The 14699-nt window shown below is 39.6% G+C and overlaps 1 protein-coding gene and 2 long non-coding RNA genes across 9 annotated transcripts; 1 reads left to right on the top strand and 2 right to left on the bottom strand.

Moving 5' to 3' along the window:
- Positions 1-1606: 1606 nt before the first annotated feature.
- LOC126593516 (UPF0481 protein At3g47200-like) lies at positions 1607-4120 on the bottom strand. Its single transcript, XM_050259608.1, has 2 exons — positions 3198-4120; positions 1607-2312 (listed from the first exon to the last, which is right to left on the bottom strand). Exons 1-2 carry the CDS (start codon positions 3919-3921, stop codon positions 1681-1683), a joined length of 1356 nt encoding a protein of 451 aa, XP_050115565.1. The 5' UTR covers positions 3922-4120; the 3' UTR covers positions 1607-1680.
- Positions 4121-4721: 601 nt separating this feature from the next.
- On the top strand, positions 4722-9141 carry LOC126593519 (uncharacterized). Of its 6 annotated transcripts, none has more exons than XR_007612975.1 (6): positions 4722-5037; positions 5546-5637; positions 5749-5860; positions 6210-6278; positions 6327-6390; positions 6909-9141. It is a non-coding gene; the product is annotated as an uncharacterized LOC126593519 (long non-coding RNA). The 6 variants fall into 6 exon arrangements; XR_007612976.1 differs by lacking the exons at positions 6210-6278; positions 6909-9141 and adding exons at positions 5998-6058; positions 6501-6800; XR_007612974.1 differs by lacking the exon at positions 6909-9141 and adding an exon at positions 6501-6800.
- A 1408-nt stretch (positions 9142-10549) lies between these two features.
- LOC126593520 (uncharacterized) lies at positions 10550-13681 on the bottom strand. Of its 2 annotated transcripts, none has more exons than XR_007612979.1 (2): positions 13009-13681; positions 10550-11347 (listed from the first exon to the last, which is right to left on the bottom strand). It is a non-coding gene; the product is annotated as an uncharacterized LOC126593520 (long non-coding RNA). The 2 variants fall into 2 exon arrangements; XR_007612978.1 differs by having other exon boundaries at positions 12946-13681.
- Between the last annotated feature and the right edge of the window lie 1018 nt (positions 13682-14699).

Below are 14699 nucleotides of genomic sequence, written 5' to 3' on the forward strand. Positions count from 1 at the left end.
ATTGCTCGTCAAGTCGTCTTTGAAGAAAATACCTAGTCAGAGGATCCAAGCCTTCACCACCGTCTTCATCGCAGTCTTTCATTATTCCTTCAATGAAAACGCCTGCGATTCGGTTGGGTATTTCTGTATTTCGAGGCTGGGCACCAAGGCACACTTCTTTTTCTCAGTGTGTCACACTTGCAGCCTCAGGGATCACAGCGACGATAGGATTTCGCGCATGTGACACCTCTTGTCTAGGACTTTAAACCAGCAGATAGGTCGCTAATTTTCCCATAGTTGTTTTCTTTTTTACTGATCGTGTCTCAATGGTCATGAACTAGGTAGTTTTAGCATTGGGTCCCACCAAGCGTGCCAAAATATTGACCTTAAAAACTACCAAGCCTACGTGGCGCGCAGGCCGAGTAATTAGTAAGCTAACTACATCATTTGGTCGTATGCGGGGCGTGCCAACTCGTCGGCCGAGCTTGACCAATGAGTAAAATTTGTTGATATTACATTGAGCGCGCAGCTGACTTCTCAATCTTGCGACTGCGACCGAGGAAGGAACACACATCGGCCTTCAGGTTCTAAAGCTTGAAAACAAAGCTACTAGTTCTGCGAAGTTCACAAATCGTCGGCACCAGCTTCGGTCACCGTGATTATATTCGTAAGAGTATAAGCACGTCGAATCGACACTAGAATATAGGGACATAAGTATTCAAAACAAATATATGTCTTGATTGTGAAAGTGGTTTGGCCGTCAGAATGCCGAACTCTAAAACCTACTTGCGAATAACCAATCATAAACAACCCGGCGTACGATGTGCCGAGCCTAGTAACTCGTAACACCTCATTTTGCTGAAGAGGCTAATGAGATGACCTCTGCCGATGAGGATTCGAAAATCCTTCTCGACCGAGACTTGGATGGATAACCAATCGGCCCTGTTGCAATGTTGTTTATCCAAACTAAAGGTGTTTCACGATCGGCTGATTCTACGGCAACAGTGATGTTTATCCAAACTAAAAATGTTCACCGGTTCCCTTCACAGTGTTGTTTATCCAAACTGAAGATGTGTTGGCAGAAAAATGAAAACAAAAATCTCAATGTTGTTGAGAGGTTTTGCGTAGAGCGAGGGTATGCGCAGGGCAATTTGTGTGTCGAATTGGAGGGGCTTGTTTCGATGCCTTCCCTCCCTATTTATAGCAGCCAACCCGTATTGAATCCCAATCACTCCCGGATTATAACTCTTTTCCCTGATTCAACTTTATCTTGGCCAATCCTACTCCTACTTGGACTTTGAACATAACTCGTTATCAGGCCGTATTCAATTCCAGCATCCTGATCCTATCAAAACTTTCTCATGATATGACTCATCCACATCCCCAATTCCCCGATGGGATATGGCTAATTTCGACTGCGTGGCCCATAAGTTAGATAACCCCCAACGATACCTATACACGGCCTCTGGGCCGAAAAGAATTCTAAACTCAGCCCAACCAACACTGGGCCGAGAACGATTCTAAACTCGGCCCAAAACAATATTTTTTGGCCCAAACAGAAGTGTAGAAATATTTGTAAAAACATATGTCCCTTTATTCTATCCCTATATATATAAGACACTAACTATAGAATTGAAACATATCAAAAGACCTTAATGTCATATCATAATCCTAACTGGTAAGCATCAACACTATAAGTTTTCAAATATGGTAATAACTCAAAACAGTGTAGAAGGTCTGCATCAAGGTGAGTATCAACAAAATCAGAGCAGCAAACGCAGATATGAAGGACCATGGAGTATCAAAATAAGTGTACTTGAAGCTAGCCCATTGAACATGCCAACTATTCCCATAATAGTCATGCACATCATTGAACAACTTAGCCAAGTAACATCTATCCATATCAAATGCCACATCCTTCCCCAAATTATTAATAAATCGAGCAACTTCCCCATCGTTCCCAAAGCAATTCTCGATGATGTTACGGTCACTCAAATACTCAACATCCTTGTATGTGTTCACAAGGCAATCGAGCAATGTGGCGTAGGTGGTGATGTGCTTAGAACTTGACTTGTGGCATTGCTCATAGGCCACACAATTCAGTAAGAACGAGCTCATGAAATCGTCGATTGTTATAGGCGGCATTTCGATGACACCGCGCTTGAATTTGATCACCAAGAAGCTTTCGTCCTTGCCCGGATTGAACTTGATTCCGGCACGGCGAAGCTTCGAGACACAGTGGATGGTATGTGTTGGGATGGTGTTGCTGCTACGTGGCTCTTCATGGCCTGGGGGTATAACACTTGAGCGTAACAAGTCAAGCAAATGCATACCTGCAAACAAGGTATTAAACATCGATGTTAACGTATAGAGGGGCAGAAAATTCATGTACCGAAGAAAATCTGTGTAAAAATATGAGAAAAATATTGTATATTATATTAGTGTTCTTTCCATAAAACAAAAAAAAAGTTATTGGGTTTACTTTAAGAGCAACTCTACCTCTACAAATTGCTCTGCCTATTTAGGTGATTGATTCCCCCAACACCTATTGGGTGGGCTATCTCCCACAAACCAAGCAGTCGGGCAAGAATGGCCTGATGCCTTGCTTGAGGTTCATACCCACGTCACCCCCTGACCCAAAATCTAGTCTATTTTTCCACCTTCGTTACACCCAAATTCATGAGAATCATATGTTAAATAAAATTATTGAACTCACCGCTATGGAGGCAAGAAAATAGAGTAGGGTTTGGGTCATGGGTGCAGCCAGAAATCGAACAAAGATAGGCACTTGAAAAAAATTTCATCTTTTTTTTTTTTTTTTTTTGACAAACCAAGCTAATTTTTCAACTTGATACATATATAAATCCCTGATTTATTTATTTATTTATTTCCTTTACCTGTGTATTAATCACTAATCTAATACTTATTATGCTACAAGAATACATGCAACTTAAGAAAGTTTTAGACGTAAGAGGTGATCCTGAGAAGACAAAGAAGAGAGGAGGGGCACTTAAGAACGGTATGTTGCCACGATTTTGACAAGATTAATATAATTAAGCATCTCGCATGGAAAAATTTGAGAGGGGGCACGTGCAACCCCGGACCTATGTTCCCTCCGTCCCTATTAAGATAGATTAAGCGTTGGATCACTTTTCAAGTAACAAAAACAAAACAGAAAAATTAATTTTAAAATATCATTGAAGTTTGAGAGAGCATGCCTGTAAGATTGTGGTGCTTTTGAATGACATTATCAGGCCTCTGCATATGGTTGTTGAAGAATTCCACGGCAAGCAACGACAATGACTTCCCATTTTCTTTATGTTCTTCCATTGTTGTGAGATCAAACAAAGTCAGAAGAACAAAGAAGGGTATTTGATTTTCAAGCCTAAGAAAATCCCTAGCCAAAAATGGGATTATCCAAACCATGTTGACAAGAGGATCGTCACGCTCGAACCGAACCAAAAGCCCGAATTTTCGAAACAATTCGATTATAAAGCAACCATCAAGAACCAACATTTCCAAAAATTCATCCGTACTAAGATTTATGTTTTCTGAGTAACACTCTCTAGCTTTTTGTTCCAATGGCTCCAAGGCCTTCAAGTAGTCCTTTAAAGTCAACCCTTTGGGCTCTGTCCTTGCAAGCAAAGAGCCCAAGTATTTCCACTTGTGCTCTTCGATCATCTTGAGACGTGGCTCTCCTCTGTGGTAAGGACCGATTGAGACGATGTGGGGGTTGTAGGACTTACCGTTTATCTCGACAAGGCTCTGTGGGACTCTGAAGATGCAGCAGGAGGGTTTTCCTGCTGCATTGCTTAGAAGTCTTGGGGGTTCTGAGATCATCTGGTACATGGTGCCCAACCGATCCTTGTTCGCTTCCCACATGCTGATTGGATGGCTGTTATTGTTGGGTTGTTGCTGTTGTTGCGGTGAATTCGGGCCCATCTGAGTAGTTGTCTTGGAGGTGATGATGGCTGTGGTGATGAATTGTGGTGGTGAAATTTGAAGTTGCTTTATTTCTTCTTGGATGGGTGCTTTATTTCTTCTGGGACGGGGATTAATCAAGGGAAGACGGTAGAGGGAAGACAATTTGGTTTGATTGACAGCAAGACAATGACCAGGGAGAATTGATAATATAATTTAATGCCACTATAAAGGTCGAAACTTGCTTAATCCAACTACCAATTCATTGGATGACTGATTTTAAGCAATATCGTCACTTAATATTATAATTTAATAGTATTTTTTATTATTTATAAGCGAAAAGTTTTATACTTAATTTTTGTCAAATACAAATTTGAAATCAAACAAATCAACTTTGACAATCCTGCTCTTTTAAGATCCTCAATTTAAGTACCCTGAGGACCAAATAAGTATTAATCACAAAATTATATTAATTAAAATCGAAATGCAGAAAATATTTAACAATATAATAAACCAAAGCCAACTTAAAGCCCATAACTTATTACAAAACTCATGTCTCTTTAGTGTATATGGTATTATTTGTTAAAAATAAAAAAATCATCGTGCAACATCAAAGTCCATTAAGATATTTTTATTTTAGAAGATTAAATATCATTATTAAGAAATTCTACATATACTAAAACCCATCATCTTAAGTACAGTAAAATGACGAAAATACCCATGTTTTGCTGTATAAATTTTTTTTGTCTTTTTCTTACTTGCAGAGTGAAATGACGAAAACAGGCATGGTGTACGTGTTGATTTTCTCCATTTGTGCGCTGTCGTTGCCTCCTCTTTCCCCCATGGCTTCATCCCGCTTTATCTCTTCTGTCGCTCTCGACCACCACAAAAACCTCAAACCAACAAATCCATTTCCATAAGTACTCTCACAATCAGCTATTCTCTCTCACTCGCCGCTACAAATCCCCACCGCCGCCACACTACAAACCAGTCTTCGTCGTCCATCGGAAAACCCAAGAAGAAATGTTGATCGTCGGCCGACACCCAGACTGCAACGTCGTCTTGGCTTTGCAAATTCCACCTCCAAATCCATTCTGACCCTTTTTCCCAAAAGCTCTCTCACCGATTTGTGATCAGGTAAGATATTAGCGTTTTTATTTGGCATTTCATTCAAGTATTCTTTGCTTCAATTAGAAAACAAACTTAAGCCCTCAAACCCTTAAAAAAATAACTTTAACAAAACGCTCACACTGTTTATTTTAATGGAAAATCACATTTTTACATTAAAAAATCAATCTTAGTACTATTTGTTTTACCTTTTATTTTGTCCCGTTAATTTGAAGCTCTTTTCATTATTTTCCTTAAGAAAAACTAATGAAAAGAGTTTGAAAATTTTGAGTTTTAAATATAAAAATAAAATGAAAAGTAAAATAAATAGTAACATAATTGACTTTCTAGTATAAAAATGTAATTTTTCGTTAAAGTAAACAGTACCGACTTTTCGTTAAAGTTTTCTGAAAAAAATCTTCATTCGTATGCATTCTATATGCACCTTCACTTCACTTGGTTTTCTTATACGTTCTATTGTTACGAAATAAATTTAACACACATCCATACTAACAGCTCCCGTTTTCAAAATTTGTAGGAACTAGCTGTGAACCGTTGCAGAAAAAATTCAGAAAAGAAAACACCTCTACATACTGAAGAGTATGTCTAACTTTAGCATACTTGAAGCCGGTACGCTATGTCATCAACTACCTCTAATTTTGTAAACCGTTAATTCTATCTTAAAATTTGAAATTATGTAAGATTTATTGAATACTTTTTTCTAACTGTCTCTCGCTGCAGAATCAAAGCCACCAACAGCTCTAGTCACGCAGTTCGTCGTCGTCCAGTATTCCTCCAAAATTCCACTATCTCTCTTTGCTCTCTCCGACTCAGTGTGTCTCTATTCTTCCAGGTACACCCATATCTATATCCCAAACGACTGTTTATATGTATCTATTTGTTAGAGAAGGCTTTTGCCTTTTGGGTTCAATTTTATCTACTCTCTGCATTGGATTTGATGTCTTCTCAGTCCTACGTTTTTTTATTCAGCAATGGAGCTTGCATTATCGCATGAGAAATTGGCAAATGAAAGCTGCGCCACTTGCACAGTGTAAAACATTCATTGTTATTGGATGATGTCTTCTTAATATAAGAATATTAGGTTTAGGTGATTATATTTTGTACCGGTAACATCGATTGGTTCGTGTTATGAATTAATAATCTTACAATACTATGCTCATCCTCGAATTCACAACTAATAGGTTGTTGAGAAGAGCAAAAATATGCAGTTAACAGATTTTGTTGAAACCGAGTTTTTATTGGATGAGCGGGTCAATCTTTATCTTCCTTTATTTGATGTTCTGCTTTTACTTTTGTAGGTGGAAACCATCAAGAAAATATCTAAATTTGTTGCTCAACTAAGGACACTTCGCAAAGGACATGGTAGGCACCCATAATTCAATTTCGTTGTCATCTTTATCCTACGTTAAGTGTTCATCTTTTGAAAATATCATTACTTTATCCGATTTCATTTTCCATTTCTTTAAACCTAGGTGCTGCTCAACAGGGATGTTGTTGCTACGTAATGATGAGTTTGTCTGTTGTTGAAAGTGGTGTTATGTTGTCCGATGCGCTGATTGTAGCTGTGTAGAGGTTTTATGTTAGTTTTCGGATGAGGAAAATGATGAAAAACAACGTTAAGGAAAAGAATCATCTCTGTATATGGTTTTGAATTGATTACAAGATATGTTGCTATCTTTGAAGAAGAAAGAAACGGCAGACCTAAAGCTCAAAACATAAAGAGTAAAACAATAGTATTTATATACATGACTGCATTTGAAACCCTAAAAGAACATTCTTCTTGCTCATCCTTATGTATGCACAGTTGTCCAAGCCTTGTTGTCAATGTACCGTTGAGGTGATGCTAGATGAGTGATGGGTGTTTTTGATCAATTGAACAGGTGTCTTGGCAAGGTGTGGCACCATGGGCTTTGTTCACTAGACTATGGTTAATATTCCCCCTCAAGCTAAGCTGCGGAGATTGAGCAGTTAGCTTGGAACTAAGCAGCTTGAAACGAGCTTTTGGCAAGCTGCTGATTGTGAGAGGTCACATATGATATGACAACTAACTTGTTGATGACAAGTTCACGAATGTAATGATAGTCAATCTCGATATGCTTCGTTCTTGCATGAAAAATAGGATTGGTAGCAAGAGCAAGAGCACTTAGATTATCACATAAGAGCAGCAGTGGATTATGTAGATAGAAGCGAAGGCCATGGTGGAGGTAGCAAATCCATGATACTTCAACGGCTGTTTGGGCTAGGGAACGGTATTCACTTTCAGTCGAAGACCGAGCAATAGTTGGTTGCTTCTTTGCATTCCATGAAATAAGGTTGTTTCTAAAAAATATGCAGAACCACTATGTAGAACGATGATCAATGGGACAACCAGCCCAGTCGGCATCCCAAAAAGCAGTGATGTTTATAAAGTCTTTGATGAGAAGAAGTCCATGATCTGGCGTCCCTTTATGATATCAGAGAATCCGCTTAACGGCTGTGAAATGAGTTGTTCTGGGATTTTGAAGATGTTGACAAAATTGACTAACGGAAAATACGATGTTAGGTCTTGTCCATGTAAGGTATTGCAAAGCACCAACCAATGATCTGTACATGGTAGGATTTTGAAGCAATTCACCATCGTAAGGAGCAGGTTTAGAAGCAGATGAAGGTGATGCACATGGTTTAGAATCCACCATGTTGGCTTTTGTTAGAAGGTCATGCGCATGCTTGGTTTGACACAAGAAGAGCATGTCTGCTGTTAGATGAGCTTGAATACCAAGAAAAAAGTGCAATGGACCAAGATTCTTCATAGCAAACTGAGTACTGAGCTTGTTGATCAGAAATTCACAATGAGAAGAAGAGTTACCTGTAATCAGAATATCATCAACATAAACAAGTATAAAGGTGAGTGAGTGAACATCCTTGACAAAGAGTGAAGGATCTACAGTAGAGGAACGGAAACCGAGAGCTATAAGACTGCGACAGAGCTCCTCATACCAAGCTCGCGGAGCTTGTTTGAGACCATATATAGACTTGTGAAGCTTGCACACAAAATGAGGTCTGAGAGGATCTACAAATCCTTGAGGTTGCACCATGTGCACATCTTCATGAAGTGCGCCATGAAGGAAGGCATTGGAGATATCCCATTGAGTAATCTGCCAATTGAACTGGACAACCAAAGATAAAATGAGTTTGATAGTTGTTGGTTTAGCGACCGGACTGAATGTTTCATGGTAGTCAATACCATGTTGTTGAAGAAACCCTTTAGCAACGTGTTGTGCTTTGTATCGATCCAAACTACCATCTGCCTTGTATTTAACTCGATATACCCATTTAGATCCAATAATGTTGTGAGAATGAGGTGGTGGGACAAGTGTCCATGTGCATGTAGACTTAAGAGCTTCGAATTCTGCAGTCATTGCTGCTTTCCAGTGAGGATCAGAAGAAGCTTGTTTGAATGTGGTAGGAGTATATATTTGGAGAGTAGTGGATAAGGCACTAGAAAAGGGATGACGGGTAGATAAAAGTTTAGGCTTATATATACCTGTTTTGGAACGGGTTTCCATGGGATGAATGTTGATGGTTGGTGGTGGGAGAGTGAGGGAAGGTGGGTCAAGTGTAATACGAAGTGGTGAAGAAAATTTTTGATCAATTGAATGGGTAGGAGGTCCGGAAGAGGATTGAGGTGAGGTTAAGGCAGGTGTTATATTTGGTGGTGATGTGGGTGAAGAGGAAGGTGAAAAAGTTATATTTGGTATGTGAGTGGGTGGTATTTCGTTGGTATTTGTGATCAGGTGAGTGGGTGATGTTTGGTTGGTATTTGGGATCAGAGGGCTATGAGGAGGTGAATAGGATGTGGGTGGGGTCGAAGATGATGGTGATAAGGTTGTAGTAGTTGATGGCATGTGAGGTGGAGGGTGGGGGTGATCAGGTAGAAAAGAGGGTAATTGTTGTATGTCGGTTTCTTGAACAGGTTGTGAATTGGAATGTGACTGTTGAAAGAGAAAGCATGCTTCATCAAACCGTTACATTCCGCGAAATGTAGGCATTACCGGTTACAAGATCCAAACATCTATATCCTTTGTGTTGAAGCCCATATCCAATAAATACACATTTTTTACCTCGAAAAGAAAACTTGTGGTTGGAGTAGGGTCTTAGCCATGGATAGCAAGTGCAACCATATACCTTTAAAAATGAATAATCAAGTGGGCAATGAAATAGTTTTTGAAGTGGTGATACAAATTTAAGTGTAGAAGATGGTGTTCTATTGATAAGATACACCGAAGTTTGTACCACTTCTACCCAATATTGGAGGGGAACATTTGATTGAGCAAATAAAGTTCTAGTAAGCTCAATAATGTGTCTATGCTTCCTCTCCGCTAAACCATTTTGATCAGGTGTGTGTGGGCAACAAAATTGTTGTGTTATTCCATGAGATGTGAGAAAGGACTTAAAAGCATTGCTTGTATATTCCCCCCCCCCCCCCCAACTATCACATCGAATAGCTTTGATCTTTTGATCAAATTGATTTTCAACTTGTAGTTTAAAATTCTGAAAGGCTTTAAAAGCATCAGATTTTAATTTTAAACGATATAGCCAACAAAATCGAGACCAATCATCAATGAAAATAATGTAATACTTGAAACCAAAAACGGAAGAGAGAGGAGTCGGACCCCAAATATCAGAGTGGATTAATTGTAGAGGAGATGTTGAATTACATTGAGCTCTTGAAAAGGGTAACCTAGACTACTTGCCTAAAGGACAACTATTACAAAAGGAGAGATCTTTAATGTTGCCATCAAGAGCAATATTTGAGGAGGAGACAATCCGTTGAAAAAATTGAAAGTTAGGGTGCCCGAGGCGCTTGTGCCAAAGATGAGGGCATTTTCGAGAAAGGAATTTTGTACAGGCAATCTTCAGTAGGGCCTTGAAAAAGGGTTTTCCATGTAACCATGTCCATAATGATGCAAGAAAATGGGGTAAGTATCAAGCAACAATTATTGTCATTAGTAAATTGATAAACAACAAATTATGAGTAGCTTGAGGTGTGTGAAGAATATTGTTGAATAAGAATTTGGAAAGAGTGTAGAAGTAGGATTTACCAGAGTGCTCAATGTCAAGAGATTGACCATTTGCTACACTAACTTTGTCTGGTCCTATGTAGTAGGGCTAGGCACAGGCCAGGCCGGTCCCAATTTTGAAGGAACCAGACCGGACCCGAGTTTAAAAGAAATGGGCAGGACGGATCGGGTAAATTATATTTCAATACAGGAACCGGACCTAACACAGCCCATTTGAAACGGGCCGACCTGGGTCGGGTCCACATATCCTTTTTTTTTTTTGGGAAAACAAATTATAGCAGCACAGGCTGCACAGTTGCACAGATTCAGTTTCAAACATTACATTCCAACCATTACAACGGCACATATACAAACATCATTCAAACATCGTTTGTTTGATGTATGTTAGAGGATATGCAGACTCAATTTGGAACCAGACTTGAATCTGTTTTACTCTCTGGATTAAACATGGAGGAATCAAAGGACTAAAGGCATCTGAATATCACATTCGCAATATATGCGAGTTATATGTATATTTATATGTTCCTACGATTTTTAAAAGAGTAAATTGTACAAATGGTCCCTCAACTTTAATCAAATTGGAGCAATGATCCCTCAACTAAAAATCCATTACCATTGGTCCCTCAACTTATCAAAATGTGTAGCTATAGTCATTTTCATCAATTTTGTCAAAATTTTGTCAAAATAAGCTATGTTGGAATGACCATTTATATAATTAGGGTCCCTCAACTCATCAAAGTGTATAATTATGGTTCTTTTCGTCAACTATGTCAAAAAATTTGTCAAAACGAGTTATATTGTAAGGACCATTGCTACAATTGGATTAAAGTTAAAGGACCATTTCTCCACTTGAATTAAAGTTCAGGGACCAATGGTAATGGATTTTTAGTTGAGGGACCATAGCTGCATGTTTTGATAAGTTGAGGGACCAAAGGTAATGGATTTTTAGTTGAGGGACCATTGCTCCAATTGAGTTAAAGTTAAGGGACCATAGCTACAATTTACTCTTTTTAAAAACCAAGCAATTAAATGTTAATTGCGCAATCCACAGGACCACAGCAAATGGATAATTATTTCTCACCATCCAAGCATTTTCAAGACTCTGTCTGTGTTCTCTGAGTTAACTTTTAATGCCAGCGAGCTGAGCAACTCCGCTTGTTGCATCAAACCAATTATCTTCGGGTCATCCTTCTTGAGCAACTCCGCTTGGTGCAATGCCCGTTATGCTGGTCTTGCAGATTCTCTACATTGGGAGCATTCTGAATCAACACAGTAAATAGAGATCTTAGCTGCTGATTTATCTTTTCACACTGCTCAAGTAGTCTGTCCTCAGAGGTGTAATTTTTGGATAGACTAGGGATTAGGGATGGGCAAAATACCCATGGGTATGGATAACCACGGTTACCCGCTCATTTAAAGTTGATGGTTATGGTTATGGATAACCGTTTAGACAAATAAACGGTTATGGGTATAACCGTTTATCCATGAAATTTAAATGGCCGGTTATGGGTATTATCCGCAGTTATAACGGGTATCCATCGGTTATGGGTAATATTCATGATTATAACGGGTATCCATTTACCCATTTAATTTAATATATGTAAAATTAAAAAAAAAAATTAAAAACCCTTAGAGAATAAATTACAACTCTGTCACTCTCTCTCCGCCTCTCGACTTCGTCACTCTCTCTCTCTCCGTCGCTCTCGCTTTGAGGCAGTTGCTAAAGAGCTTCTGCAGCAATTCGCCTTGGAATTATTCAGTGTTTTGGAAGCTCAAGCCAAAACAGCAAGTGAAATCCATACAAAATGAGCAGGGGATCATTCGAAATCAGCCAATTTAGTGTGTTAATGAGTTCGGATCATCAACAAAACAACCAGCAGTCGATGCACTACAGCGGAGAAACGAAAACCCTCTCAACCCTGCTTGACAATAAATCCTCTCATCGAATACAGCAACGACCCAAAATTTTATCTTCTGCAAGAATGCTCTCTGCCTGCAAGGCAATTCCGAACTCATTTATCGAATCACCAACTTCCGGTATCAGTCCTGTTTGATCTCCTTCTGTTAATGTTGTTGATCACTCGGGCCGATTAAAAATTAGCATCCAATAAATAAAAGGAAATTACTAAATAAGTTAAAAATCAGACTCCAAGACAAGGTAGCACCGAATTTCCATCTCACAGAGAATAGTTTTATCCACTTTCTCCGTAGCTCTACGTGCCCATTTCGGTGTCAAGAATCGCACAAGCCCATAGCGGTTACCATTACACTTCCCCCACTTCAAGGACGCCAAATTTATAACCACGACCACTTTCAGTTCTGTACCAGCAATGAATTTTTTAATTTTTTAATTTTCTTTTGTAATTTTCAAATTGTTAAAAAAAATAATGTAGACGGGCGAAAAAAAAAGGTAAATGGGTAAAAAAAGGATAAACGGGAGAAAAAATAGGTAAACGGGTAAATGGTTATGGTTATGGTTAAATGGGTAAATAGTTATGGGTAAATGGGTACACGGTTATGGGTATGGATAACCGTTTATAAACGATTATAGTTATGGTTATAACCATTTATGTAATTACCCAACGGGTAAATGGTTATGCGGGTATGAACATAAACGGTTATGGGTAAAATAACTACGGATATCCGCCCGCATAACCATTGCCCATCCCTACTAGGGATATGGCTTCTCCACCGTTGCACAAAGAAAACCAAATACACACACAGAAACCTATATAAAACACCAACAATCAATAATTCAACAAAATGATGATCAACTCATTTCAGCATTCCCGTGAATTCATGAAACCCAATAAAGAAAATTAGCTCAGTAAACATGTATATGAACATATGTGTGTACCTATCTGTGTGTGTTGTCTAACCAACAAAATACAACAGAGTGAGAGGGTATAGGGGGCATTACACCAAGGAATTTGAGAAGCTCCTCGGTAGCAAAAGGAGGGTTGAGGAGAATATTTCCAGCCTCCTTGAGCTGCTCCTCCAGCTCTTTCTTAGAAGAGCAAGACATTTCAACAACAACCCAGAAAACAAAGAAGCCACGTTTTAGGGATTTATGCAATTGAAGGGAAGAACTACAGTCCAATTCAAATTGAAAACCCACATTGAAATCCAGAAATTATGCAATTATGCAATTATGCAATTATGCAATTGAAATACATGAATTATGCAATTGAAGGGAATAACTACAAATCGTGGAGGGCAGGGGACGACGACGACGGAGAGTGACGATGTGTGGGTGGAACCGTGGAGAGGAGGGGACGACGACGACACAAGACAGTGAGAGAATCGAGTTGAATTCGATGACTCCAGTGACAGAGTCGAGCTCGTTTATCAATCAAAGTGGTGTGGGTGCTTGGGTTCTGTGATGTCGGGGTGGTGGAGGAGACGACGAGGCAAGACGACGAGAGACAATGGAGTCGAGTTCGAGGACTCCAGTGACAGAGTCGAGCTCGAGGAGACCTAGGTGGGGTAAAACTAACGGTTCAGATTTGATGGTAGGTTCTTTTTCAATCTCGTCCGTTCATTGCAATTACAAACGGACCGGTTTGGGTACCCGGTTTTCTATACTTTTGGAACCGGCCCGCCCCTAAAATTTTAAAGCCTCGGCTCGGCCCGCCCCGTTTCTCTTTTTAAAAATTAGGAACCGGCCCGTACCCGCCCCGACCCGCGGTTCCTATACCCGTTTGCCCACCCCTACTATGTAGTCCAACCGAAATGAGAGATTGGAAAGGTCATTGGTAATGTGATGTGTGGCCCTAGAGTCAGCATACCAGGTAGATGTGGAGGGAGAAGCTTGATTCATGGAGGAGTATGATGCAGACAAAGAAGACAATTGAGGCTGATAGTAGTTTAGGGAAGGTGTAGTAAGTTTTGATGGTGAAGGGAAATCTTGGAAACCCTGGTTCAAACGGTTACGGCATCTAGCAGTAGAATGGCCAAGGGTATTGTAGAATGTACAAAAAGGTGTGGTGTTGTTAGTGGTGTTATGATGGAAGAAGTTGTCGGAATTGTTGGAAAAGTTGGGACGATGCAAGCGATTTTGGTTATAGGTGTAGTTTTTGTTGGGCCTGGAATGGGAAAAACGGGATTGAGAGTTATTGTTGAAAAGCTTGGAAGGTGCAGAGGTGTGAAAAGCTTGACAATAGTGTTCTTGGATATAAGCGGTACAGCTCTCAATAGCTAGCTCTTCACTGAGCAAGAGGCCTTGGAGTTCTTCAGGGTTTACAGGATCTGAACGAACTCTAATCGAAGTAGCAAAAGCATTGTAGTCACTAGGAAGGCCATTGATGGTATAGGCTACAAAATCAACGTCATTAAGCGGTGCACCAGCTGCAGCAAGAGAATCAGCAGTCTGCTTGACAAGCTGAAAATAGTCAAACAAGGAGAGGATTCCTTTCTTCAAATTTTGAAGCTTAGCTTTGAGCTGCAGCAAGTGTGATCTAGAAACACCACCAAAACAGCTCTCCAGGTTAAGCCATAGAGTATGAGCAGTGGTTGAGCCAACCGTGTAAGGAAGAACAGCTTCGGAGAGACTAGCATTTATCCAAATCTTAACGGTGTGATCTTTCTTTACCCATTGGGCATAAGTAAGGT

This window comes from Malus sylvestris, chromosome 12 (genome assembly GCF_916048215.2).
Source record: "Malus sylvestris chromosome 12, drMalSylv7.2, whole genome shotgun sequence".
NCBI classification, from domain to species: domain Eukaryota; kingdom Viridiplantae; phylum Streptophyta; class Magnoliopsida; order Rosales; family Rosaceae; genus Malus; species Malus sylvestris.

Coding starts and splice junctions, on each gene's coding strand:
- LOC126593516 (XM_050259608.1), bottom strand. CDS start 3,921: ATGGGCCCGAATTCACCGCAACAACAGCAACAACCCAACAATAACAGC. Junction 2,313..3,197: donor AAAGCACCACAATCTTACAG/GCATGCTCTCTC, acceptor CCTTGTTTGCAG/GTATGCATTTGCTTGACTTG.